Source organism: Blennius ocellaris, assembly GCF_963422515.1.
Source record: "Blennius ocellaris genome assembly, chromosome: 9".
Classification (NCBI taxonomy): Eukaryota; Metazoa; Chordata; class Actinopteri; order Blenniiformes; family Blenniidae; genus Blennius; species Blennius ocellaris.
This window is the reverse complement of record NC_137658.1, coordinates 11,277,842-11,305,704: the sequence shown is the minus strand read 5'-3', so window position 1 is coordinate 11,305,704 and position 27,863 is coordinate 11,277,842. Positions and strand designations below refer to the sequence as shown.

The 27,863-nt window shown below is 43.4% G+C and overlaps 1 protein-coding gene across 2 annotated transcripts; it reads left to right on the top strand.

Moving 5' to 3' along the window:
* The first annotated feature begins 55 nt into the window (after window positions 1–55).
* On the top strand, window positions 56–26,876 carry abcb7 (ATP-binding cassette, sub-family B (MDR/TAP), member 7). 2 transcript variants are annotated; one of them, XR_013936765.1, is made up of 16 exons: window positions 56–206; window positions 2,170–2,253; window positions 2,333–2,410; window positions 3,834–3,953; window positions 8,372–8,504; window positions 10,828–11,096; window positions 11,765–11,853; window positions 12,012–12,099; window positions 14,824–14,998; window positions 16,061–16,218; window positions 19,548–19,711; window positions 19,907–20,036; window positions 20,512–20,683; window positions 22,332–22,533; window positions 23,088–23,195; window positions 25,063–25,103. XR_013936765.1 is itself a non-coding variant. In XM_080502178.1 (16 exons), exons 1-16 carry the CDS (start codon window positions 57–59, stop codon window positions 25,279–25,281), a joined length of 2,241 nt encoding a protein of 746 aa, XP_080358304.1. In that variant the 5' UTR covers window position 56; the 3' UTR covers window positions 25,282–26,876. The 2 variants fall into 2 exon arrangements, 1 of the variants encoding a protein (XP_080358304.1); XM_080502178.1 differs by having other exon boundaries at window positions 22,332–22,435; window positions 25,063–26,876.
* Window positions 26,877–27,863: the final 987 nt, after the last annotated feature.

Here is a 27,863-nt window from a genome sequence, read left to right as displayed (position 1 = left end):
GGACCGGAAGTGACGTAACCGGCGCGCTCGCTCACCGCCTTCCTCCACCGTCAAACATGGCGCCGATGTTGGCACCGCTGAAATGTGGTTTTCACTTCCAAAGGCGAAAATTGGCGCTGATTATCCGACAGGGCAGCTCCTGTCACATCTGGAATAAAAGCTACGCAGGAGACGGGACGGAGCGCAGACGCAGGGGCGCGTGTGTGGTGAGTGAAGGAGGCGGCGGGTCGGAGAGGACACCGTGTTTCTGGTGTGACAGGCTCCGGAGCAAGGGCAGAGGAGAAGAGTGTCTGGAACTAACTTTCAGGGGAGCTCACAGGATCAGGGAAACACGTGTCCGGGGTCTGTAGGAGGCCACGATCCCGTGAACTCTGGTTGTCTCACAGCTGCTGGTTGTTATTGAGCAACGGCTAACTAAAGTGGCTAACGCAACTCGAGTTTGACAACGTCGGCGTCATTAAACTTTTACGCGAGTTCTAACCACACGTTTAATTAATTTATTCGTTTTGTTTACCTTTACTTCACACGAACACACTAGTTCGCACACGCGACAGTTTAATCCCTAACAATAACGATGTGTTATCAGCGTTGTATGCTAGCATTGTAGCTTCCTCAGGGGTCTCAGTCACGTGTTTCCAGACTAACATGTCAGATAAGACTTGTTTGTCCCACCCGGGTTCCATCAACTGTCTGGAGCAGAAACACACTGATTACTGACTATATAACACATCACCTCTTACAGGGTAAACAGTAATTAAACATGCATGAACTGTCTGGGCATTTAGCTGCTTTTGTGGTTGTTAGAGCTTATTTTGGAACTTAGTCTCTTCACTTTTGTGACTTCAATCAATAGGAGTAACATCTGTAGGTGTCAATTAAGCTGATGACGTAATATATAGGTTATTTCAGAGGTTTCCAAAGTGGGAGGTTTCACTTCTTGGGGGAATTCCAGTTGGAAGGAAGGCTCACTGTTGAAATGCAACGAAATACCGTACATAGTTTAGTGATTCAATCATTATAAGCCATGTGACATACATCAGATTGACCCTCTGGTTGTGCTTGACCACACTCTCATGGCGTCTATAACATGTTAGGAATCAAATGAAAGCTTCGCTGAATAATTGAAAGAACTGTTTTGCTGTCAGTGTGCACAGGTCATGATTGTAGTGTATTTTTTTGTGTAGGGCCGTGATTATGAAATGAATCGCAATGTACAAGTTGTTCAGTTGATGATGATAGGTTTTTAATCTTGTGATTTGTTCCAACTATCAGACTCTTTCTCCTGCCTGTAGTTTCCACCACTTTGGAGTGACAGAAAATCTAATCAAAACACACGATGTGTAACACTTACGCAAATCTACACAATCTCGCGGGACCAATTGGTGTGTTTTTGGCTTTCTCTCAGGAGAGATGCATTATGACAGACTTTGAGGACTCTTTGTCCACACTGCTAAAATCTCTAACTGCAACCTGCTCGCAAACAACTATTTCTATATTATAACACTACTGTAAGTGCCAAAACACAAGTTGTTGCTCGCATAAAGTTTTGTGAAGTGGAAGTCGTCACTGATGAGATACGAGGCTTTCAAGAGGTGTCTGTTATCTGACCTCAAACATAAATAATACACGTGCATATTTGTTTGTTTTAGAAGAATAACAACACGTACTTTGAATATAAAGTCTGTGGCAGCGTTAAACTACGCACCTGCAGTATAACTTGGAACATCAAGCACTCAATTCATGCTGATTGTTTTTTCGCAAAGTGTAACTGTGCACAATTTGAGTTTTGTCACGAGCTCTCAAAAGTTAACATGAAGCCACAGGCAATGGAACCCAGTATCTTCACTTATTTAATTCTGCTTAAATCTAATTCTTCAAAAAGATAGCTTTCAAACAATTTCCGTGAGCTTTTCCAGTCAGTCATACGAACTTGGTCATACATAAACTGCTCGTCTTTGCATATGTTTGCTCAGTACGTCACCCAACTTTACTTGACCTTTGCACAGTGACCGGGTCACTTTCAAATTGAGGGAAACAATCAGTGCCTGTTTGTGTGGGTTGTAAATGAATGTGTAATCCACTTGGCCAACAGTCTGATATTTGGTTGCTTAATGTTAAAATATTATTGAATAAAGTGATAACGACGACGACGACTCTCTTCTGTTTCAGCTAATTTCCCCTCCACACCTCCGAACAGCAACATGGAGCTCAAACAGCGGCGCAAACAGTCGTCAGATTTTGGAAGCAGCGAGAGTAAGTGTGTTTTGACAAGCAGCCATAAATCAATCCCTGCATCAGGATTAAACAGTAACCAAATGGGATGTTATTCCAGAATTTGCAGGTGATCGACAAACGGACATGTTGGCACGGAAATGCGGGAGGCCGCCTGAATGCAGATCCAAAGAATGTGGTGGGTCGTAGTTCCGTGCTTTTTGATCTTTACTCAATTTCCCATTATTCGAATATTTTTTCATAGAATGTAATATGCCAGACATTGAAAGGACATGTATACATTAAAGTACAATTATTGTGTTTGTTTGCAATTGTTGGTGACTGTCAATATCATTTCAATTTTAAGCTTTTTACTAATGTCTTTTTTTTTTTTTTTAAGCCTTTGCCAAGGTCACTGTTGGTTTTTGCTAACTTTTTTTTTGTTCTTTATAACTATTCGATGGCTGAGTCATGAAGCTATTTTCTTTAGGTTCTTCCATTGAATTTTCTGACAGATGTGGTAGAAACGTCATTCCCCTGGGGGGAAAACAAAAATCCTAATTTTTATCTTGTGTCATATAGTTGTGTAAAACATTGTTTTAATGGTTTTCACTTCAAACTCTTTCTCTTCTGTTAAAGTGGTGTTGAAGTTCCGATGATTTGTCCTGCCCTTGCAAATCCAAATCCAGATGAAATGCCTATACAGCTGTGCAGCGTTTCCTCACTCCCAACGTCAGACGACAGTTAGGCCCGGCAGGAGAGAATATCACATTAAATATGATCGGTTCCAATCCAATCTGAAACACACCCCCATCTACTGTACAGCGTATATATTTATTTATATATATATATATATATATACACACCTATGTATGTAAAGACACAAAAGTTCTCCCACTTCACAGTGCCTTTATTCAGTCTGGATACATGAAAGCTTTTTTATTCTCTGGCAACTCATCTGAAAAAAGTGCTTTAATTCAACTATATGAAAACAATGCATTCATTTTATGACCTTCACTCGCGCAACAAAAGTGTTAATGTTAATCTTGCCTGTCACACGCTGCCTGATTGTGTTTGATTAAAAGCAGGTGTTTGGCACTCGCTCGCCGTAATTTGTTTTGGAGGTGCTGCCATACAGCAGTGCAGTAACACCGTGCCACCATATTGAGTGGATTAGAGGAATTACTGCATATTCTTTGGCCATGCAGAGAGTCCCTGTGGCAGATGTGTGGTGGAGTGTGGGTAAACAGCCATTTTGGCACCAGTGGGCTCTCAGCCTCAGCTGGGATGACAGCCCAGGTGTCTCATGGGACTTGTAGTGTCAGACTGGATCCCCAAGTCCACCTGGAGACTGTGTTGTCGTCGCTGCCGCCAGATCCCAGCGGGACTGGCGTTGACATTTGATGTTCTTTGTGCGTGCCCAGAGAGCCATCGTTGGCTTCCTGTGATCGTCAAAAGTAAATGCAAAATGCATGTGGACGGTTATCCTGAGTTAATGCAAGGCCGGTCGGAAAGTAGACGTTACAATAAATAATGTTACGACACTTCTCATTTTGCGCAACAGCCTGATTCATAAAACCAACAGACAGAGAAACTTTGGGTTTTTTTTTGTTTCTTCGCAGCTGACGGAAGTGAATTCAGCCAAAATCCTGTCTGCAATGTTGTCATACGTGTGGCCAAAAGACAGACCAGACCTGCGGGCGCGTGTCGCCATCTCTCTGGGATTACTTGCTGGAGCCAAGGTATTTTTTTTTTTTTGTTTTGTTTTGAAGCAATACTTTTTCATTACATTCTATCGTCACTCCGTATTTCTTTCTTTCAAATGTCAAGCTAGTTAAATCTATTGTATACATGCTAAAAATACAAGTTTTTCCAAGGCACCTCTCACAAGCGGTGTATATTTTTATCTATCTGATGCTGAGAGGCACTGCTGTCTCTGCTTCATATTTGTCGTTTGTTTAATTTTCTGCCGTAAGTTCATACAGCATATTCTCTTTAAGTACTTGTAGACTCCTGTTTCATATAATATACAAATATTTTTACTTTGAGGATTGACGCTTTGAGAAATGTTTTCAGGTTTGTGATTTTAGGAAGAAATGTGCCTTTTTGTTACAATGTGCCATATTCTGGTTCATTTTAAATCAATATCGCTTAAATTAATAATGTGCCAAAAATGTGATTAAACGGCAGTCCTGAAGTCGTCTTAAAGGCAATTGGGTGAAGTCTGAAGTTCACTCCAACATGGTGAGCAGGTTTACCTTCTTTGTCCACTGGATCAAAACAAAACTGTTGTTTGTAATATGGGAGTGTTGAGTCATAGCAGTGTTTTTTGTTCAGGGACACAATTTGAATTTAACATAATGCCACTTTTAATCAACAGTGTGTGGAGATCCAGTGGCTCATTATTTCCAGTTTGACTTGTCATAAGTTTCCTGATCACACACTCGCATTAGAGAAGAGTCACAATGTTTAGTTAAAACGTCTCACAGATCAGTGGTGCACTGCATGCTTAGGCAAACATCGCCTCCTCTTTCATTGTTTTCCAGCAACATGGCCCTGCTGTTTGGCACTGCTGATTGTGGATTGGGACTGATATTTAACAAAAAAAACCCAAACAAGATCATGGGTTGTGTTTGTGCTTTGAAGTACAACAACTGAGCTTTGGCTGCTCATACAGCATCACACCCCTCCATTATTTTTGTGGGGAAATTATCCGCAGAATTGAACATGTAAACAATATAATTTGTAGAATTACAAGGCATTAGGCCTCCTTTTGCAGTTATGTCAGTTATAACATATTCAATATCTACCGTACTTTCAAATGATGCTTGCTCTATTTCAGGTATTGTGACGTCTCTACAGAACATGTTTTTGTGCTCTTATTTTTTTTGTGCTCTTATTTTTTGTAAGGTGACCTGAAAGGCACGTCCAAATTAAATGAATTACTATTATTATTATTTACAGCACCTAATGCCAATGTAATATGTATGAAGGCACATTCTCTTAAGCATATAGAAAGTTTTTAGCTGAGATTTAACTCTTGTTTTTAGCAAGTTTTATGTACTCAGCCGCCACCAAGGAGCGAGAACATTTTGAATATTCAGCACGAATGGCCCTGGAGTGGAAGACGAGGGTGGGGAGGAGGTGATCCTCGATGGCTTGTGCCAGTGTGAAAATGGCCCAAGAGTTGCAGGGGAAAACTACATTGTAGTTGAAATGTACTAACACTGAAACAGAGCATTGCATTAATAGGAGAAAGAAGGAGGACTACACACCCCGCCCTCTCAAGTCTACACACCCCTATTTTACTGAAACACACCAGTAAAGTCCAATTGTTAAATGAAAGAATCCCCTAGAGAACCTGCAGAAAATTCATGTGCGACCAGGCTAGAACTTGCAACAACTCAAAAGGTGGACAGACTGTCAAGTGTTGACTCTTGATGTCGTTTTATCACCACATTTAAAACTATAACGTTTATATAATGATACCGAATGCAGTGACACCTTAAAGAAAATAAAGTTGTCACAGCGACGGTGAGGGTGACTGTCAGTCTATTCAGGAGGTAAACCCCCTCATTTGTATTTTGTAAGCCGCATATTTAGTGTCTTTGAATTGGAAGAGCGTTTCTATTTGTTCAGTGACAGTTTAGTCTGTTCCCTATTTGCATGAAACATTGTCGGGTCAAAAACCTATCTTAAAAAAAAAAACAATTATTTTAGTACAACCGCGGTTAGTTTTCTAGGTCTGTCAATTTAATTGAATCTGGCAGTGGTTTAGTGGCCATGCAATTATTAAAAAAAAAAAAAAAAAAAAAAAGTACATTTGTGATCTACAAATGTGATATTGGTTAAATGATTAAATTATAATGGAGCCAGTAAATGAAAAATGAGACACACACTTCTGGGAATATAATCCACATTGGCCCGGGTACAGCAGTGATCTCCAGTGTGAGATGACAGGAAGGTTTCCAATACTTCAGCTGGGCAACCTCAATACTCTGCTCGACTGCTCAACCCCACAAATGCTCTTAACAAATGTGACACTGTCCGAAATTTCCAGTTTATAGTTTTCATTCTCAGGAAGTATTGCTGCATAATACATTGCAAATATATCATTCTGGCAATATCAACATGGGCAATATACGGACCACAAAAGGCTGATACATTTTTGTTTCCACGTACTGTGAATTTCTGCTCGGCAAACACAAAATGACAGAATTATAAACGTAAAAATGCGATGAATTCCAATTGCGTCATAAAACATTTTTTTCTGAAGGATTTCTGGAGAATGAGCTCTGTTATTTAGAAGCACTCTTCCTATGCACAAAGACACCATGATTGAAAAGATGAACATCAAATGTCACATGCATGTGCAATGTCAGTCCTCCCCCACCAAGATGTGACGGTCACAACAAATAAATAATCCAGCAAACTCAAATTTCAAGGTGTCAAATAAAAAGAAATCTGAAGAGAACTGTACCACTTTTCACTGCTTTTTTCTTTTCTTCTTTTTTTTTCTTTTTAAACCTGCAGCGCCTTTTTACATTCATGAACATGCTGTGAACTTTATCACTTGACGGAAATGTTTGGCTGAATCACAGGATGCAGCTATTATACGGTGCAATTTGGTGCCGGCTTGGTGACAAAGGATTTTATCCTGAAGGCATGACGATTTTTGAGAACCACCCTTTGCTTTGGATTCCGAATTTTGTAAAGCGCCCATGTGCATTTAAGGCTGCCCCCAGTTTTGTTTAGTTTTTTTCGATAATTAATTGCGTCCATCAATCAGTGTGTGACACACTGCCTTAGCCTTTGTTGATGGTCTTTTTTTTTTTTTTTGATTTACACCCTGGAAAACAATCACAAATTCACAGTTCCCAAATAAGCATGTCCTGCTGCCGCCCAGCATGGCTCCCTCTAGTGTATGTGCTCAGGAGGAGAGGAGGCGTACATGCAATCCAATCTTCTCTCCCTATTTTCCCGCTTGGCTGGAGTTAACCTCGATTTCTGAAGTTTGTCTGTTTGAGCTGAAGCCACCGACGGCGTGGATGCAATTTTTAAATCAGCTGCATAATTATGCGGTTAACAGTGCATCACACCTCTGCAAGCCACATTATCAGTGACATTTTCATTTCAGATAAATTATTACATGCGAGCTCCTGTTTTTGTTGGCCTTAAAAATGAAGCCCTTTCTGTATTTTTTATTTATTTTTTCCCCCTGTCGGCACGTCATACTATAGCTTGGGCTAATTCTGAAGCAGTTTCTCTGCTGTTTGACACAGCAGCTCTATTAGGGATGACATATTGCCTGGTACAGATTGACACAGTGTCGATTTAATCTCCGATGTTGGCAGCTCGGGGATTAAAAGAGCGCATTCAACCTTACCACGTAGTGGAGGTAAAAATTGAGGACCATGTTTTAGGTCTGTGATAACAGGCTCGGGCTATTTTCGTGTCATGTTCTGTTGTCTTGGTAGCAAAGTGGCAGATATTGTTTTTCCTTGAGGGACTCCGAGGACTTCCATTGTCTGAGTATAATACCCCAAGTGTATCAAGCAAGAACCCTGGAGATGCGGCGTTTCCACTATAAATGGTGCATCATTAGGTGTTCTTTTACAGTGAGGATACATTCGATGCTCTGTTTTTTACATAGTCATTGCTGCTATTTCCCCCCCCCCCACCCCAGAAATTGGATCATGTAGCATTTGGCAGAGTGAGGGAACATAAAGTAACCCCGCGCTCTGTTAGGGGTGGAGAGGTTCAAATGAAATGGTTTTCAAATGAAAATGCTTTGCTGTGTTCTGTCTGCCCTAATGTGCGGTGGACCGCCCAGCCTGAGTCACACAGCTGTCCCTGTGCTTTTAATTAGCCCTAATAACCATTTCAATTCCATTAGCAGGAAGCACCAGCCTCCTCGCCGGCATCAGCACAGCAAGTCAACACGAGCGCACATATATGTGTGCACGGTTGCACGGCTCACCTGGCAGACATACCATTCAGTGCACCTCAATGGAACACGTTACGAAGGAATATTCAATTGCGAAGCACGTGATGCTATACATATATGGAGAAGTACCACCGGGGGGGTGGGAAAAGCACAAGTGGACTCCATCACAGTTTTCCCTGAACGTTTTCCTCCCTCCCTCTCTTGTCTTCCCAGATCACCAATGTGACGGTGCCCTTCATGTTTAAGTATGCAGTGGACGAGCTGAACCAGATGTCGGGACACATGCTGAACCTGAATGACGCGTCAAGCACCGTGGCAACCATGGCAACGGCCGTGCTGATTGGCTGTGAGTCCCAGACTTGTGTTGCCCTGGCAGGTGCCGGGCTCATCGAGGGAGGACCGTGGGACTGCCTATTATCTACAGACTGACCTTTCCCACCACATTCATATCAACGCTGCCGCGCAACCTCACCCATCTCCCCGACATTATTTACATTATGAGCTTTGGCTCTGCGTCCGAATTCACTTCAGTTTAATCCTCACGACCCTCTCGTGGGTCCTGACGGTTGTTCAGTATAATACCTGTGAGCTCTCAAGGCAAACGGAGGTGGATGTATTTCTAAAGCGCCGAGAAAGCTCGAACTAAAGTCCTTTTCTAAGAGACTGGATATGTTTTAATATTGTGCAGAGGCCACATATGTTTCCTACACTACATTAATTGAGACTACTTTCTTTTTTAATCCTCCTTTTGTCCAAATGGGCCTGCAAGTACAAGAGATCAAGGGTGAGATGTGAAAGTGAACTTTTCTTCTGATTAGAGCTTCCATCTCAACCAACTAACAAGACACCACTCATAAGCACTTACAAAGTGAAACCTGCTGCATGTCCTGCTGAGGAGAAATGTTCGCCTCATGTAGTGTTTAGTACTGCTGTTTTAAAGTCCGTGTGTAATGTACATCAAATGACTGCTCTCTGGTGAACCAAATGCAAACACTATCCATCATGCATCAATCTCCCATATAAAGGATCAATCTGTAGCGTGGGTTTCTTTTTTTTTAATTCCAATTATGCCACACCAAACCAATTTGCTTAATATTCTGCAAGCAGTTCTGATTTAAGCTGGTTTCCAGTCTGCTCAGCAACAGGAAAGAAAATTGCTGCTTAAATAAAACTATAAACTTGGTTTTTACTTAGTTGGGTTGTTTGTTTTTCAGTCGGTATGAATTCACAGATTTGTAGTGGCAATATGTAAAGATAATTTATTGTGATTATTATTCACAGAACATTGTAGATTTAGCAGAAACCGCTGTGATTAAAACATTGAAACAGGTGACACCGACTGAGTATACGTTTACACCACGACCAAGCAGATTAATTTATTCTTAAAACTCTTGCTGATTTGGTTTTCTTCAAGCAGTGCCGATATGAACTCGACCCACTGAACACGTGAAACTGAAAATCCTGTTCATCTTCAGTCTTGACTGTTCTTGTCTTGCATTCAATGAACACTTCAGCATGTCGCCACTTAGTATAAAGAGCCCACTTAGACCTGCACTCTCACGCTTCATGGTTAATCGTTGGACCATATGACCACGACTCCAGACAGTGTGAATTAAGTTGACAAAAAAAACAGAGGTAACAGATGCTGAAGAGGAATTTTTTATTAATTTTTTTTTAAATTTGGTTAACCTGCCTCTGTGACACCCGGGGTCCGGTACCTTGAGTTTGCGATGACCAGCATAATTTGGTGGAAAAGGTTGCAGACTGCTCTGCTCCCTTGTCAGATGTGGACACGTTGCTCATTAGATGAGCGTTCCTATTTAACGCCACATTACGGCCCCATGACGACCGGCAGACACGGCGATTATTGCCCTCTCTTTAGTCTCAGCAGATGAGTTGTGTACTCGCACCGGTCGGTCAAATCGCCATAGGAAGTCTACGCGTCATCCGAACACAGGCCAGCATCAATTTGCGACAGGCATGCTATCAAATCGTCTCGTGTAGCAATTTGAGTTGAAAGGTCACGTGTTGTTGCTGCTTTTATTTTGTGTGAGATCGGTGCAATATTGCTCTTTTTGTCTTTTGAAAGACCTTTTAGCAATATTGCTTCCTTACACCTTCACCTTCCAGAGAAAGTTCCGACAACAGGAGTTAAAGCCGGCTCATTGCCATCGGTTGGTCCTATTTCTCCCATCACTCGTTCATGAGAACGTCCTCTTTGTGCTTGCTGCACAAAAGTAGCCTTCACTCCGTTTTTCTCAAACACGCTCGTCACTTTGGCGCTCTCCTCCGAGAGCCTCCCATCTTCCTGTCTGCGTTGCATTGGCCGCCACGGCGGCGATGCTTCAGACGGCATCCTGCTCTGTAATTACAGAGTGGAGGCTGCTGCTGGAGCACTGCGGGGCTTGCAGACTCAAGATGATGCATAAGACCTGTCCTAAAAACCTGCCCAGTCCCAGCTGCCTCAATATGCTGCTTTCCATTCAATAGGATAGAAAAAGGCTACGGGTCAGATTCTTGTTTTGGTTTTGTTTTTTTGCCTCTCTTTTTGCCTCTAATGTCATTTTGGATGACATTAGATTCTCACTGAGCAGCCGCCGTCGCTTAAAACTCCCTGTATTTCACAGGAGGTGTCCTGACTCTCTCTTTTTTCCCCTCTGTTGGTCCAGATGGTGCCTCGCGGGCTTGTGCAGCCCTCTTCAATGAGCTGAGGAACACCGTGTTCGGCAAGGTGGCCCAAAGCTCCATCCGGCGCATCGCCAAGAACGTTTTCCTCCACTTGCACAACCTGGATCTGGGCTTTCACCTCAGTCGTCAGACCGGAGCGTTGTCCAAGGCCATCGACCGCGGAACGCGGGGCATCTCCTTTGTCCTCAGTGCTCTCGTCTTCAACCTGGGACCCACCATCTTTGAAATGGGCCTCGTCAGTGCCATTTTGGTGAGTTCCACCTTCTTATCAGGACAAAGTCTGCACATGATCACAATCATTATGATTATCCCTTCACTTGAAACATTGCTCACGTTTAGTCCGTGTTGCTTTTGTCTTGATGCCACTTCAGCACTTTCCACCACCTTGTTAGTCTTAACAAAAGATCGTCTGGAAATTCATTTAGCTGATATTGTTTGATTTACATGCTAAATGGAATATGATTTCCTGTTAACTCTTAGTATGAACACAGGACCCATTAGGGTCGGTGATGAATACCAACGCTTTGCAGCTGCTTAATGTTCTCTTGTAGAATTTGCCCTAAACAGACACCCCCCCCACACACACACACACACACACACACACACACACACGCACCTCATCCATAACAGAACGACTCCATTCTGGGCCATAATGGTTAGATCACCTATAATGAGGGCAGACGCCATTGCCCAAATAGCTAAAGCATCAGTGCGATTACTTTACAGATTCCTGTCCATTTGTGACACTCAATTTCATAGCGGACTGGTCAAAAACACAAACCAGTGGAAAATACTGTGTGGCGCCAGCATTGGAGTCCACTGGCTTGGATGCGCCTGCTTGACTCTTCTGTGACAGCGTTACAGAGTTCCAGGCGATGAAAAGACGCTTTGTCCTCACGGTACTCTTCTCTCCCGCAGTATTATAAGTGTGGTGGGCAGTTTGCAGCAGTGGCCTTGGGCACCCTGTCAGCATACACCCTGTTCACCATTCTCATCACTCAGTGGAGGTAAGAGGGAGGTGCTTCTTGTCTTATCTGCTGGACAGATCACTCGTTTAGAAAGACTTAAGGGAAGCGTTTTTTGTTGTTGTTGTTGTTGTTGTTTTTCTCTTGACAATAATAATAAAAAAATCCCGGTGTCACTCTGCCCATGTGTCTGCACACAGGACTCGTTTCCGAATACAGATGAACAAAGCAGACAATGAAGCCGGCAATGCAGCCATCGATTCGCTGCTCAACTATGAGACCGTTAAGGTGAGTTTCAACCCTGAGCACAGTCGCACGTGCGCACGCACACACACACTCACACACACACCTACGACGCTCGCCTTGTGCTCTGCCCCCTCCCCCTTGTCCTTCTCTCGAGTCATTGTTGATCTGTACACTTACGCCAGGCGCACTAACGTGAACAAATATTGACGCGTTTGCGTTCTTTACTGGCATGATTGCCATTGTCAAGAGTTACTCTTTTAATCTCTCTCTCTCTGTTTCTCACTACATAAAACTGTTAAATCAGTCAAATCCTTGGCTGTTAAATCAGTTTAAATATCTCGAGTGAGAGCAGTGAAATTTATGGTTGTCAAAGCAAGTCACTACTAAATTCTCTCGCATCCCCGACGTTATTGTCAAGCAACGTCACACTTGATAAGACCACAGGATGAAGTCTCAAACCCTTTGCCGTTATGAAGGTATTCAGTATTTATATTAATTATTGATTTGGTCTATGAGCCGCGATTCCAGTCACAATCACAAAGTAATTAAATAGACTAATAATGTTTCTGGGAGGTTTTCTTGTTGCCTGACTGTGAAACAATGCGTCCAAAATAATTTCTTACATCTTGAGTGACAGTCAAACCCCTGAACCCGGGGTCTTGACCTCAATCCATGCAGGAGGAACAAGAATTCAATGTTATTGATCGTCTTTCAGTCATTGTTGTTTTGAGATAAAAAGCTCAATATATCGTGTCACACTGAGCCACCCATTAAAGTCAGAGATAACAATTTTAGTCATTTATTTATTTATTGCCCGAATGATTTAATCTTTTTGACATCTACTCAAAAATATGTTGTAGTACAATCTCACAGGGGAGAAACACATCATTTTTTGATTATTCAGTGACAGAGATTTTTATTTATAAATGCAAACATGAATATAAACACTTCAATTAATCACAAACATCATCAGCAACATTTTTTCTTTATTATTTAGATGGTTTTAATTAATATTCTCATAACTGGCTGTGTTTTCTAGCAGTTTTTATGTTCCTCTGGTCTCTTTGTCTCTCTCTCTCTCCCTCTCTCTCTCTCTCTCTCTCTCTTTCAGTCTTATTGTCCATGATGCTCTTCTTCTCTGAGTGTGAAATTTTGCAGCCCCTTTTTGTAAATGTCATACCAGTCACTACAAACAAAGAGACATTTATCACTGGACACTCAGGACTATTTCCCAGCTTTAGCCAATGACCTAAATTGTGTTTCAATTATAGTTTTGGACTGAAAGGTTCCCGTCATCGGAGAGAGTATTTTCAATAGAAATGTCAGCGCAGGGCCGGAGTGGTTTATAGTTCAGTCTGAGACGACTGATGGATGAGAAGTGCTGGTGTGTAAATATTACTTTTTACTCATCTAACTGCTGCTGTTGTCTTTCATCAGCATCTTGTTTTCTTTACAGTTTTCAGGCTTTCTTGGGATAACCTCTTTGTAATTATATTACTTTGTGTACTGAGCTCTATGAAGTTTTTTTGGTTGGGTGTTTTGTTGTGCCGTTCGAAACATCTCTCGGTTACCATGTTATTTTCTCCCCTGTATTATTGTGTATCCTGTTTTTCTTAACGTTTTGTTCCGTGTTATTTTGTGTCATCTGTGTCAATGCGGCCAGATTTAGCATCACTCTGAGCTGTGAGTGTGCATATGTAATTAGATCTCCGCCCACTCAGAAATCCGTTCCACTTTCACAAAGGGCTGGATGAGAACCTGAGCACGGTGCCGTGCACTGCTTCGGTTTGTCCTCCGTGTGCTACTTTCTCTCTACCTCTCTCGCTCTCTCTCTCTCTCTCTCTCTCTGACACGCTCTCATTTACTGCATTTCCTTATATGCAAATAAATGGCATGCCTGTAGCCGCACAGCTCCAGTGCCGTTAGCTCGCGAGGAAAATCGCCCACTTAACCAGAGTAGAAAAACAATGTTGCAAACTAAACAAACAGCAGTACAGTAACAATATTAGGTAATTGGCAGCATAGTTGAGGAGGATTGTTGTTGTTTCAGACGCTGTTTAAGAGATGTGTGAGAGATGTGCTTGTGGCTGATTCATGAAGCTTTTTTATTTATTTTTTTTGGTGTTGTTTTTGTCTAAAAGCTGCATGTCTTAATCTGAATTAGTGCTGCTTGTGTGGCGTAACACTTAAGAGAGCCGCTCTCCGTTGGTAATGTAGGTGTCTGTGGAAGCTGCTCAAGATGTAAATACACAGGGCGATGACACCAGTGATGAATCCTCTGCAGCAGTTCTTGTTTAACTTGCAAGTGATGCTTCGCCTTTTCCTTCCAGGAGCTCCTGCCTAATATTTGTAGCTGTTGTTTTGCCACAGTGGGGATGCTCTGCCAAAGCTTCATATCTACAGCTCGCTCGGCGAGGCAGGCTCTGGATTTTGTTCCATCGCCCTCCACATCCTTTAAAATCATTTGGGAGCAGATGAAAATACATAGACATGAAAAAGTGCTTTAGAGGCCAACTGAGACCCAGACTATGCCCAGAGCGGTCACTGAGAACAAATGCAGCCTTGAGGCAGGCAGCACTAAAGTGTCCATCTGCCTGACACTACTCTCCGTGCTTCCTTAACCTTTACCCGTAACCATATTTGTGTCTCTCCCTCTTCCTCGCTCAACTTACACTTTCTTTTCCTTTTGTGAATCTTTCCGTTGTCTCCGTGACCCCCGTCTCCCTGCTGCCGTCTCTTCCCTCACGTCTCTCCTTTCACTCGCAGTACTTCAACAATGAGAAATACGAAGCTGAAAGGTACGACGCGTTTCTGAAGATCTACGAGTCCTCGTCTCTGAAAACCACCACCACCCTCGCCATGCTCAACTTTGGCCAAAGTGCCATCTTCAGCGTTGGCCTCACCGCCATCATGCTGTTGGCCAGCAAAGGGATCTCAGCAGGTGAATAAGAGATTTCCATGTTCTTCCGTTGAAGTGTGTGGTGTGGTCGGGTGTGAGCTCCGATCAATGCTGCTCTCCTTTTGCCTCCGATTTTGAAGAATCCTGACTTGAAGTGATGGATAAACCAAATTATAGCATTCTAATAAATCACAGCAAAGTCAGTCATGTAACAGCATGTTATGTTTACTAAAGATATTCTTGTTTGGTAGAAGATGTATTCGCAGTCAACACTGCAGCAGAGCTGTATGCTGGGGTCATTGGAACTTTTTTAACATGTTGCAGCATAGCAAAATAGAAGAAAATCTAAAGCTGACCTGTGTTCACCTAAACCACGGGTGTCAAACTCCAAAGCCCTGCATGTTTTCCGTGTCTCTCTGCTTCAACACCGCTGATTGCAGTGAGCAGCTCATTATCAGTGAAACTCAGTGACGGCGCCATCAGGAGACTCAGGTGTGTTAAAGAAGGGAGACGTGGAAAACATGGGTTTGACACCCCTGACCTTCATTCCATCAAGTCATCAAAAGCTGAAGAAAAGCTGTAAGGTGGCATTGGAGAACTATTACAACACCCACTGGTGTCATTGGTACCAATCTGAATGTGAACAGCACCTCACCTGATCAGAATAGGATTCTTCGTGCCTGTGATTGGTGCCAACCACACATTTTGGGGGGGTGGGGGGGGTGGGGTGACACAATTAAAAAAAGGAAAGCCTAAAAAATATCAAATGGAAATGAAATGGCCAGATATAACCGACAAGTAAAACCCTGACTGAACTGGATAATAGAAAATAAATGAGAACAAAGCACAGCGAGCATGAAAAAGTGGCATGAATAAGAAATAAAATAGCCTTGATGCAGAAAATGAAATCACAGGGGGTGGAGACACTTTGTCTGCTTTGCCAACTTGAAAGAAGAAAAAAAGAAATGGTCTTGAGTGCTAATGTTTTTTTTTGTGTGTGTGTGGTTTTTTTTTTTTCAATCTTGCCGCCAAAGATACTTACACGATACAATAGAGCCAGATTATGTGATATCGGCTTTAAATTGCTCTGTTGTCACTGTGCAGGTACGATGACCGTAGGTGACCTGGTGATGGTGAACGGCCTGCTGTTCCAGCTCTCCCTCCCTCTCAACTTCCTGGGCACGGTGTACAGAGAGACCAGGCAGGCCCTCATCGACATGAACACGCTCTTCACCCTGCTCAGCGTCGACACGAAGATCAAGGTAACTCCTGGACCCGAAGGTCGTGCGCACGTTGCGCAAGACAAAAGAGAAGCGATCGTTAAATCTTTAAATATGCGGTCTTGTGTAAATCGTACGCACAAACCAGCCCAAATGAAACCCTATTCAAATATTAGGTGGAGAAAAATGGAAACTCAAAATGGAGTTTGATCTTTAAAAAAAAAAAAAAAAAACTGAGAGCAAAGATGAGCCCAGAATAACACCAGACCTTGTACACGTGTCTTTTCTCAGAGGTAGCTCGGGAGCCTATAACTGAGCGAGCGGTGCAAGATAATTTTTTTTAACACAGGGCTGTGTTATTCTTGTGGCTGCATCGCCGACGTTCCCACATGTGCTGTAAAAAATGATAGGTTGGAGTCAAACATTGTAATTATGTGCTTGATGTGACTCAGGTGCTTCCTCGTCTGTTGACACTCGGGTGTGCATCGCTTCACTTGTGTATTAGTGTTAAAAGATGACAGAACCCCTGCACACCTGTGACTACTGATGACTTGTTTTGTTTTGTCGAAGATTTGGACTTACGAAGGCGTATTTTTTTTAAACATCATTATAACCTCATTGAGTATTTAGCTGGTCTTTTTGGGATTGTGGTTAAAAAAAAAACCAAAAAAAACCCCCCAAAAACCTGTATTATGCATTTTTTGTTTTATTTATTTTTAACAAACATTTTGAGACGTGACTATAACTGGAAGACAGCTAGTTTTTTGCCGCCAAGCATGAGTCATATAATCACAGCATCACCAAATTAGCTGCAAATGCCTTAATTTTCATCTAAAGTTTTAATTTTGTTTGCTTGTGGATTTTAATGACATTGTGACTAAACCCCCAGAGTCATTATTGCTGCTCTGAAGTGAGACACTGTGACTGATAATGCGACATTTTGTGGGTGTGTTCTTGCACAAAGATGTGGCGAACCCCAAGAGGAAGCCTTGCCTGGACACACTACAATGTAGTATCTCCTCAGTTTAGTGTAAAACATTGGAGGTCTGTTCTGCATGGCTTTTCACTGTTATTTTTTGTTGGCAGATAAGAGTGCTTCTCCATATTGTGCCACCGTCTGGCACGATGTGATGACATCTCGAATGTCGTCGGATGCTGGTCGACTGCCTCCAGTCACTTTAATGTGTCTAATGCAGGAAAAAATGAGAAACTCAGTCTTGTTGCCGCTTTTATTATATATTATATACTTCTAATAATAAGCACGTTTTTGTTTTTTTTTCCTTTCCATTTTTGGGAGATTTACAGTGACTTACATTTCAGGTTTTTACTAAATAATGAAACACACACATTTCTGAGTAACTGAAAGCCTTATCCAGTTAAAAAGATTGGATGGAAAAGTTGTTTTTGCCATAATTTACACAACAAATCTTCCATATTTCATTTTTTGTTTCATTGATTTACTTATGAAAGCAAAACTTTTACAACAATGAACCCTAAAGTATCATATAAACACCTTCATGATTTGAAAGCAACAGCCAGAAGAAATTTTTAAATAATAAAGTTTTTTTTCCCAGAAGCCTACACCTTCCACGCAGTGATTATAGAACAACTAAACAAACAAACAAAAGCCCATGCCGTACATATTTACAGTCTCCGAAACAATTGATCCATGAATGAAGTTTCTGCATTAGTGTATTTTTCTGGCCAACTTGCCAAATATGTGTACTATTTCAAACTATTACTACTGTTGTAATGTTTTAAATCCTGTAATGGGGAATTCCATATTTCTACACCAGCAACTGATGCACACATAGTCCACACAACTTGGTGCTTAAAATCGAATCTCCTTCTGTAATTGTCATTTTCTGAAGGGAACACAAATAACTTTTACAGGTTTTCTGGTGAAATTCAGTTTTTGGCTTTGAGTGTGATGAGCAGTTTTATTTCTGTAAGTTTTTTTTTAAAAGACCTGATTTAACAAATAAACTGTCGATATGTTTTCTGAATTAAACTCGGTCGATGATTCGAATTGCGCTTTTTTCGCAGTATGAACAAAAGGCAATTATATTGCTCTTCTATTTGTGGCCCCACTCTTCTGAGCAATAACACGAGTAAGGCAATATGAGTGAACAATACAACACTCTTATTGTTTTATTTAACTTTGTGCAAGATAGAATATATTCTTTGAGAAACATGCGTTACGCGTGAATTACATGTCAAATTGTCATCTCAGATGATTCCCAAACATCTAAACTCTGATACCTTCTGAATATTAACTCCATCAATGGATAATGCAACTTCATCTTTACTTACCAGAAGCACAAAACATACAATTAGTTTCTTTTTCAAGATTCAATCTGAAACTTCACCGATGTTTAAATTAAAATGTTTTGTATTTGTTTGGAATACATTTAAACTGGACTATTTCCAGCATTTTTTTTTTAATTATTAATATTTTAAAATCTCTAAGGGTAAAACTCCAGATATCAAACTATTCAATGAGTTTTGCATTTCTTTAAAATGAAACATTTGTTTTTTTTGTGGGACTTTTCTTGTCGTTTTAGTCATTGTTCATACCCAACGACGTATTCCGTTTTGCATCAGAGAAATGCACTTAGGTGCAAATGTGCGCCTGCCGCCTGACAATATGAAGGTCGTTCCCATCGCCAGCCTGTAATTACAGGAGGAGGAATGAATCTGTCCAGTTATTTATCCACTCATCAGTAATATTCCTCTTCATTGTGAGTCCCTGTGGGGTGGCACTGCCCAGGAGGCCATTACCGTCTGAATCCTTTCTCTGTGAAGCACGCGAGCCTATTATGTAGATGTAAAATAATTTAAAACTCCTCCTCATTTGAAATTGCGACACAAAATAAAACATGAATTATTTTGGCTTTTCGCCATGTGGGGGGGGGGATTGAAATTATCATCTGTTTATACTAATGGACTGCGAGTTATTTGTATTAATTGACTGAGGTGGATTGTGGGTGATTATGTTGCTATTAGGTATTATAGAAATGGAACAGAGCAGGCTTTTACTCTCAGACTAAGAACTAAGTGTTTTATTCGCCGCTAACCTTGGCTGCCTCTCAACACTGGCGCTAAGAATGTACTGAAAGTTTTCACGTCGATTGATCCTTCAATCACCAGGGAGGGCAGCGTGCGAGGATTCGGGCGGTCTCTTGAAGGGACCTCTCCAACCCCGCCGTGAATGTCTTGTGTTTCGTGCAGCCTGCGCAAGCCGCCGTTCTCCAGCATTGTGCCTCTTTACAAGGCGTTGGAGTAACGTTGCATCATGTCGGGCCTTCTCCGCCACTGGCTGTTCTCTTTCCAGTTTTGTCTGCCTCAACCCTCTCATGTCTCGTCCCCAGGAGAAGGACCTGGCGCCAGCCTTAAACGTCGCACCGCAGGACGCCACCATCCGCTTCGAGGACGTCTACTTCGAATACCTGGAGGGCCAGAAGATCCTGAACGGCGTGTCGTTCGACGTGCCCGCCGGGAAGAAGGTGGCCGTGGTCGGCGGCAGCGGGTCCGGGTGGGTCACGCCTCACACGAGGGTTCAACCCGAGCCTTCGAAGCCGGCGGAGCGCGGCGTTTGTGTGCGTCGTGTCATCGGCACGCGCGGCGTTTGTCATGAGATTTGATCTGCCGACTGTGGGGGGGGGGGGGGGGGGGGGGTGCGGCTCGCAGGCATAAGGATGCTGACGATCGGTTCCACGTCTCGTTGCAGGAAGAGCACCATTGTGCGGCTGTTGTTCCGCTTCTACGAGCCCCAGCGGGGGAACATCTACATCGGGGGGCAGAACATCCGAGAAGTCAGCCTCGACAGCCTCAGGAGGCTTTTGGGCGTTGTACCTCAGGTTTGAGACACACAGACACGATAAGATGCAATCAAATATGACAAATTCCATCCAAGCGTTGTAGTTCCCTCTTTGAGTGTTTTTTTTTTTTTTTTTTGAAACTCGAGTTTATTGTCCATATGCCACTGTCTTTAAGTTGTAAATGTTGTATTTGAGCGTTATTGTTGTGGTGATGCGCAACAAGGGGGCAGCATAGAACAAAGTAACATTAACACTTAACGAAAGCGTCGTAAATAAGCTGAATTCAGTCGGGTTTTTTACTGCAGTGAGCTCAGAGGCTGATCTGAACAGATGGTACATGAACATATTTTAGTCATTTGCGTTGGTTCTCTGTCTCCCTCGTATCCTCGTGCTCACTATCTGCAGTCCTCTTTTTTTTTTCTTTTTTTTTGTCTTTGCTGCAATAAAAAAAACATTCTCTGAAACCTCTTTTCTTTTTCTCTCTATCTCTCTCCCCGAACCTTGTTGTTGTTAGGATGCCGTTCTGTTCCACAACACCATTTATTACAACCTGCAGTACGGCAACATCAACGCGACACCAGAGGAGGTTTACCAAGTGGCGCGTCTCGCAGGCATCCATGACGCTATCCTCAGGATGCCCCATGGCTATGACACCCAGGTTGGGGAGCGGGGCCTCAAGCTGTCAGGTTTGCTTCACCCTTATGCTGCTTGTTTGAATAGAGTCTCTCCCTAAAAGAGCTGTGTGTTTTGTCACTTTCCCCCCCCCCCGGATGATTTACAAAGCAGAAAACCCTCCGCTCTCTTCTAAGCAACCAGCCGCTAATTCAACACACACAATTCAGGCACAAATGAATTGTTCTTTATTGTAGGGATGGAGTCGTATAAAATGTGGCTCTAATGAAAGTAACAATGTAGGGATGCGGCTCCAGAAATAGAATATTATTCAAAAGTGAATGGTGTACACTCATGAGATATAAATTAAGTTTCAAGTATCTATTAAATTGTAATTGTGATAAATAGGCCTCGTTAAGAAATAGAAGTCAAAAACATTTGAGCTAAGATATTCACATATCAACAGTTATATTTAGGAGCTACATGTGTAAAAATGTTCCATTTTTAGAAATGAGGCCAAATTTTTTTTTTTTTTGTATGATGAATAAATCAAACTTTGTATTTAAATAACACCTGTACTGCTTATCTGTCGATCGCCAAAATCAAACCAGTATAACTCTAATACTAGAAGAATACCCCTTTCAAAATGATAACTGTAATTAAAACTTCTTCCTGAACATATTTGCAAATTAATTTATCTTCACTTGAATTTGAGACTCTACAGATCAGTAGTGAAGACTGTTTCCAGGTCTGGAGGCCGAGAAGAGCATTATGGTAGGAATGAGGGAGGATGCAAAAGATAAATGCAAAGATTTTATTTATTTCCTGTTTAGACGCGCTTGTGACTGTGTCATGTGTCTATGCCATTCTGTAAGAATTGAGCGTGCGCCTTTAATATCACATTCCAATTTTTTTCATAAACGTGACATTTGAAAAGATTTGTAGTAATGTGATTAATCTCCACCTGCTGCACCGGCCCTCATTTCGCCGTCGTCCTCCACGCGGAGTGTGAACGGGCTTAATGGCATATTGCCTTACAGTTAAAGTCGCCCTCATTTGATCTGCACAGGGCTGTGTAGTATTCGGCTCCTCGCATCACTCGGCAACTCATTTAACCCACGTAAACACACAGCGCGCGAGCGTCTCTGCTCAACATTCAAGACGCAATTACTGGCAGCACAGATTTCCCCGCGTGGAGAGTGAGTGAGAGAATGGACAAAATAAAGACATGACTAACTTCTCATTAATTTCACTGCTGCTGTACGTGACAGCTGCCAGTGAGTGTGTGTGAGAGGGGGAGGTGGGTGGAGGAGGAGTGGGGGTGGTGGTTTGCTGATCATGGAGGGGGTTTGGGGTGGGGGGGGGGTGGCAGTCTGGGCGCACGGGCTCCAAACTTCCTTCATTGCTGTTCTCCACTGCCAGTAATATTTACACTCACTGAATGCTGCTTACTTTCAAGAGGCCACACACGGCTCATGTGTAATAAAGGCTGAGACACAGTAGGAAAAATCTTTCAGTCCTGCTGATTTTTTTATTTTTATTTTTTTTTTCCCCTCACAATTAAATGAATGTCTGTTATACCAGACTGCAGCCTGCAGCATTGCCGTTGTCTCGGCAAGCCGAGCCGGTGCGGGGAACCTGCTGTAACTTCACACCGCCTCGAACCTCTCGGCTTCGGCGGCTCGCTCTCCGTGACGTCGTCTTTTCTTTTTCCGCTTTCAGGAGGGGAGAAACAACGAGTCGCCATCGCCCGCGCAATCCTGAAGAATCCGCCCATCCTGCTGTACGACGAAGCCACGTCGTCGCTCGACTCCATCACCGAGGAGGTGAGTCCGACCAGCTCCCTGGCGAGACACCGCGACACTCCCGTTCCGCTAAACGTGCACGCAGACACAACCGACGCCCACTCAGTCACCTGCTGGAGGTACACAATAATTGAGTTCACTTCTGCGTCAACGTGCCTGCCGTGACACACACACACACACACACACACACACACACATGCATGCACACACACACCACCCCCTTCTTCTCCCCTGCCACCTGCAAACTGTTTTCTCCTACTTAATCCCCAGCTCAGCTTAAACCACACAGTCTTTGTAAATGTTACATTTAATGAGAAAGTTCAGCAACGACTTCTCTGAACCTCAAGCAAAAAGAGTGGGGCACTCGATGCAGTTGTTAATTGAGATTTTCTGTTGCTTCTCCCCACAATGCTGTTTTTAAATCATCATATATAAACACAAGAGGAGGGGGGGGCACATGAAGGTGGATGTTGCCAAGCAACTTTGTGTTGACTTTAGCTTCTCGTTCAAATCGAACTTTGAGGGTAGATTTCATATATATCCCGTCATTCATGCATTTTTTTTTCTTCTTTCTACACCAGCTTCATTGCAAAGTAACTATTTTTCTTTGGATTATATGTTTCTCTTGCAAAGTTTAAGAGTGGTGAGGTTATGTGTCTCTGTGCACTTGCAGAACATCCTGAGTTCAATGAAAGGGATGGTGAAGGACAGGACATCAATGTTCATCGCCCACAGGCTTTCCACAATAGTAGACGCGGACGAGATTATAGTGCTCAATGAGGTAAGAACTCCTCCACTTTTTTGTTTCCTTTTAACTTGATCTCCTACTTTTCCCCGATTAACATTTACAGTCGTTATCTCAGTAGCATGAGAATCGAATTACGCGACAGTTCAGACTTTCCGAGCATAAACGTGCACCATGTTAATTACCCGTCCAATTAAAGGGTTTTGCCTTGAAGGGAAGGACAACGACCTGCACTCTCCGCAACCTCCAGCACACTGCCAAGAACAAGAATTTAGCAAGTGTCCACGCTTTGCAGCACTCATTTATTTCTGGTTACCTTTCTTGAACGTATGCGATAAACACATGCTTTGTTTAGCTTTTCTCATTAACTTCAACAACAGGACTCTGTGGGTAGAAGGGAAAGTATTATTTTCTCCATAAGGGCTCATTAAAGCAGTCAGACTTGACTGGCTGTTTTGGTCAGATGGCGTGTCTTGTTTGTCTCGGTGACTAATAATGTATGGGCCAGCTTCCCAGACACTGATGAGGCCTTATCCAGGGCTAAACATGTCTTTCCATAGTGATCGCCATTAAAATGAGCTCCTTTTTTTTTTTTTTTTTTTTTTTGAGGAGACCATGGGCTGTGTCCCCATCTCCATGCAGCTACCTGGCCCGGACTGAAGCATAAAACAGCACATTTGATTATGGGTTCAAAATATGTAAACAGACCGACAACCAATGGTTTTATGACTAAGAGTCATGCGACGGAGCTCAGCTTCCATTGCTGGGAACCCACCGTCATTTATCATGGCGGCACGCGCAACGTCGGCGACGGCAGTTCACACGTCTGAAACCGCGCCGCGTTTGGTTGGCTGAGACGTTTCCTCTTGCTTTGTGCTGCAACCAGAGAGGATTTCTGAGGCAAACTGAGAACCCTTCAGCAGCAGTGCGCTGGACCGCTTGTTTTAGTAAGCACCGGGGTTCAGATGGCAGCATTCACACTTTCCACAAATGAACGGCACGAACAGAGCAGTCGCACCGCAATTCCATTTAGTGGAGCGAAATCTGCCAAGTGTAAACACAGCCCGGGTAAGAGCGCGCCACGTACGCAGTCCATTGTTTTAAACCAATTTCTCTGCGTTGCTGCTGCGTTGTGGGGCTTCGACGGGAATACTCGCGCACATCCCGAGAGAGGCTGCAGGATGTAGCGCGGTGGACTCGGATCACGTTGCGAAGCGCAGGAGAGGTGCGGCGGGGTCAGATATTATCTGCGCTGTAAGAGTTAATACAAAAAAGTAACAGGTGAAGTGACATTTCCCTCCAGTGCTCGAGTCGGGGAGGATAAAATGAGAAGAGGCTTCTTTGAACTGTGGCGACTTGAGCACGCCGTTCCATGTTTCCACTGTCAGATGGCAGGGATCAGAGGGTCGTGGCGAGGAGGCATGTTTGCGTGTGATGTCGCCATGGCGTTTGCCGGTGTCACTCGCAGAGGACTGCCTGGGGTGCTCATTAAAATAACGAGCGGAAGCAGTCACATGCTCATCTTGGGCACACTGAAGATGATGCCAACACCTCTGCATGCTCATGGGAGGTGGGGGAAGGGGCGCCTTCATTTGTGTTCGACTGTGTGGGAGGGACGTGTGTTTGTCGTCCGTGGATGAGTGTGTGCGTGTCTGCGAGTTTGTGTTTCTGCGTGAGGAATGCAACAGTTGTTGGGGAGGCGGCAGGGATTCGGGGGGAGCGCTGACTCTCCGCAGAGAGTGTGGTCAGCGTTGTGTCATGGAGATATGCTAACTATAGGACTCAGGCACTCCAGCACCCGTCGTCTCTCTGCCTTGTGAAGCTTTATTTTATTTTTGTTTTTTTGGGGTTTTTTTGCCCCAATCGTTTCCTCATTCCCCGTGTCTTGCCCCGTTTCTCTCAGGGTAAAGTGGCAGAACGGGGCAGCCACGAGGCCCTCCTCAGCATTCCGGGCAGCCTGTACGGCGACCTGTGGAACGCTCAGAACAGCAAGATCCTCAACAGCAGCAAGACCCCAGCGGAGCCCCCGGTCGAGAGGCTGTCCCAAAAAGAGGAGGAGCGGAAAAAGCTGCAGGAGGAGATCCTCAACGGTGTGAAGGGCTGTGGGAACTGCTCCTGTTGAGAGAAGCTGCCACCTCCATGTTTCTCCATCCCTCGCAGATGGCCTACACTGGAATCCCTGGTCTGTGTGGACCCGGAGAAAAGGGGGAGTGCCGCCGCCGCCGCCTCCTCCCCTTTCTACCAACTCCCACTCCAGCCGAACCTCCCCCACGCATGTGACCGTCTCTTCTCCTCCTCCTCCTCCTCTCCATGTGAATAAAGGCCAGTGCTCGCCAAACTGAAGGAGGAGGAGCAGAACAGGGAGCAAGTGTGTTTAGCACTGGCTGGTGTCCAGAGATGGAGCTTCTACGCCAGTTGTCTCCGCTAAAGCAAAGCATAAGAGACCTTGTATATCACATACGTGTGTGTAAGACATCTGTTAGTCAACATGGCTGCCCCCTCCTCCTCATTTTCTGACATCAGGTTTATTGACATCTTCCAATTCGCTGGAAACAGACGAGAATACACGTAATGACTTGCATACGCCTTGAAGCCGACGCGAACATTTGTATTAATTTAAGTTTGTTAAATTATTCACAAAAAATACATTGAACTTCTAGTTTTGCTTTTTGACGTTAACGCTGTGCACATGTTGCAATGTGTTCTGTAACAGGAGGCGGAAGTCCGGGTTGTGGAAGGCTGGTTTTTACGGAATGTTTGAATTCAATCATGCTGGGTCGAAATGTGGATTACCGACATTTGTTCTAAAAATGTACAAGTCGGTAGACAGTCTTAATCAGAGAGAAATCAGAGCATAATTTGAACGTACTGAAGAGCTCCCCGGTGAAATGCTCGTGTGTCACCGTCAGAAACGTAAATGTAACACTCACAATAATACAGCAGGCGCTCTAATAAATCATGAATGGTTCTCACCGCAACCGGAGCAACATACAGAGGCAGCAACATGAAGGTTTTGTTTTTCGCAATCATATCATTTAGTCTTTGTTTGACGGGCTTCTTCTAATGAAAAGTTACTGCTGGGGTTGTAACACTGCTGCGACAGCATTATACGTTGACCAAAATACAGTCTGGCTCATGAGATTCACAAGACTCGCGTTTAAAGTATGTCCTCGTTTTCTGAGGATGGTTTAGATGTGATCTGCACACTTCCTGAGAATGCTGCCATGGTGTTTTTGTGGATGATTGAACAACTGAGGCCTTGTATGGCCTGTTTTATAGTTGATGTAAGTTTGTTTGAGACCGAATAATAAACGTAGATTTTTCTGTAAATACCAAAGCTGCCAGATACTTTACTTTTTTTTTTTTCCCCCTGACCTTAGTGGACACGTGGACATTTTTGCACTTTCCAATGTCAAGGGGGTTCATATGACAACACGGCAAAGTCATGTAACGTACATAAATGGATGTCTAATAAAAGTAATATATAAGCACAGCCACACCACAAATATGAGCACATTTTCCTCAAATGCATGTTTTTAGGCTGAGAAATCATCGGAATACCTGAAGACAAGCTCTCCACATGGGGAAAAACCTCTAACCAGTCTCAAACTTCTCACTGTGTAGTGGGACCACTAACCACTACAGCACTGTGCACCCCGCCTCCGCTATCGGAAGTTATAATTTAATCCATGCGGATAATCCTACATCAAAATATGCTTCCACTTGAATAATAAACAGCAATATTTTATCATTAATCTGGCAAGTGGTGTTATTTTTGCCCCCCCCCCCTCCATTTCATGTTTGAGAGATTATTGATCTCTCCAGTGACTAGAAGTGGTCACAACTGTCATGTCGGATTCAAGCTGCAAACCCAACACCGATACAAACCGTGCCGTTGTGTTTATTGTCTGCCGGACAGATTGACAGTGGAAAGCCCCGCAAGAAGCCCCTGCAGCTCTCTGGATCCTCCTCCGGGACCACAGACATCCGATGACACTTTCTCTGAGGCCTCTTGGCAGGATTATAATTGAAACCGACAATAACAAAAACATTCACATAACGTGGCAGACCGAGGCGTGCTGGGCTCCATTGTGAAGCCTCCGCCACCTCCCGAGGAAGTCACACATTATAGATGAAAGTAGGCTTTGATAAAGAAAGGCCTGCTTTAAAGGAAACCAACTGGATGATTGCTGGTTGGATGGGCTTCCTTTCATGCGTCAGATGTCCAGGCCGATGAGTAGATGTTAATGGCAGCCTTCTCATCGAACCTAGGAAGAGATTATGAGACTATTCATTAGCGACTCCCAGCAATGTTCAGCTCTACGAGCCCTAACAGGTTATTCGCTTAATTATTCCGTGAACATAACTCACTATGATCTGCCCGGGTTCTGTGAACGACTTTCAGATATTCCACAAAGCTGAATTTTTTTTTTTTCCCTTCTCTTCTCCTTTGCTGATGCAAAGCTTTGTGTGAGTCTGACGCGGTCAAGGACATAACACTCTCAAGTATTGAAGTTACCAAGCAATCTGAGATGGACTTGCACAGGGAGGGCGTTTGCTTTCTCGCTATTTCTGCTCAAAGACGGTGACGCAAAATCCTTTTTTTTTCTTTTTCTTTTTTCTCCAATGACCCCTAATTGTTCTATATGTCGTGCACGTGATTAGCGCCAGCGGTGAGCTGGATGCATGTTTTGAGGAGGTAAT

Coding starts and splice junctions, on each gene's coding strand:
- abcb7 (XM_080502178.1), top strand. CDS start 57: ATGGCGCCGATGTTGGCACCGCTGAAATGTGGTTTTCACTTCCAAAGG. Junction 14,999..16,060: donor CAGCAAAGGGATCTCAGCAG/GTGAATAAGAGA, acceptor GTCACTGTGCAG/GTACGATGACCGTAGGTGAC. Junction 23,196..25,062: donor AGATTATAGTGCTCAATGAG/GTAAGAACTCCT, acceptor CGTTTCTCTCAG/GGTAAAGTGGCAGAACGGGG.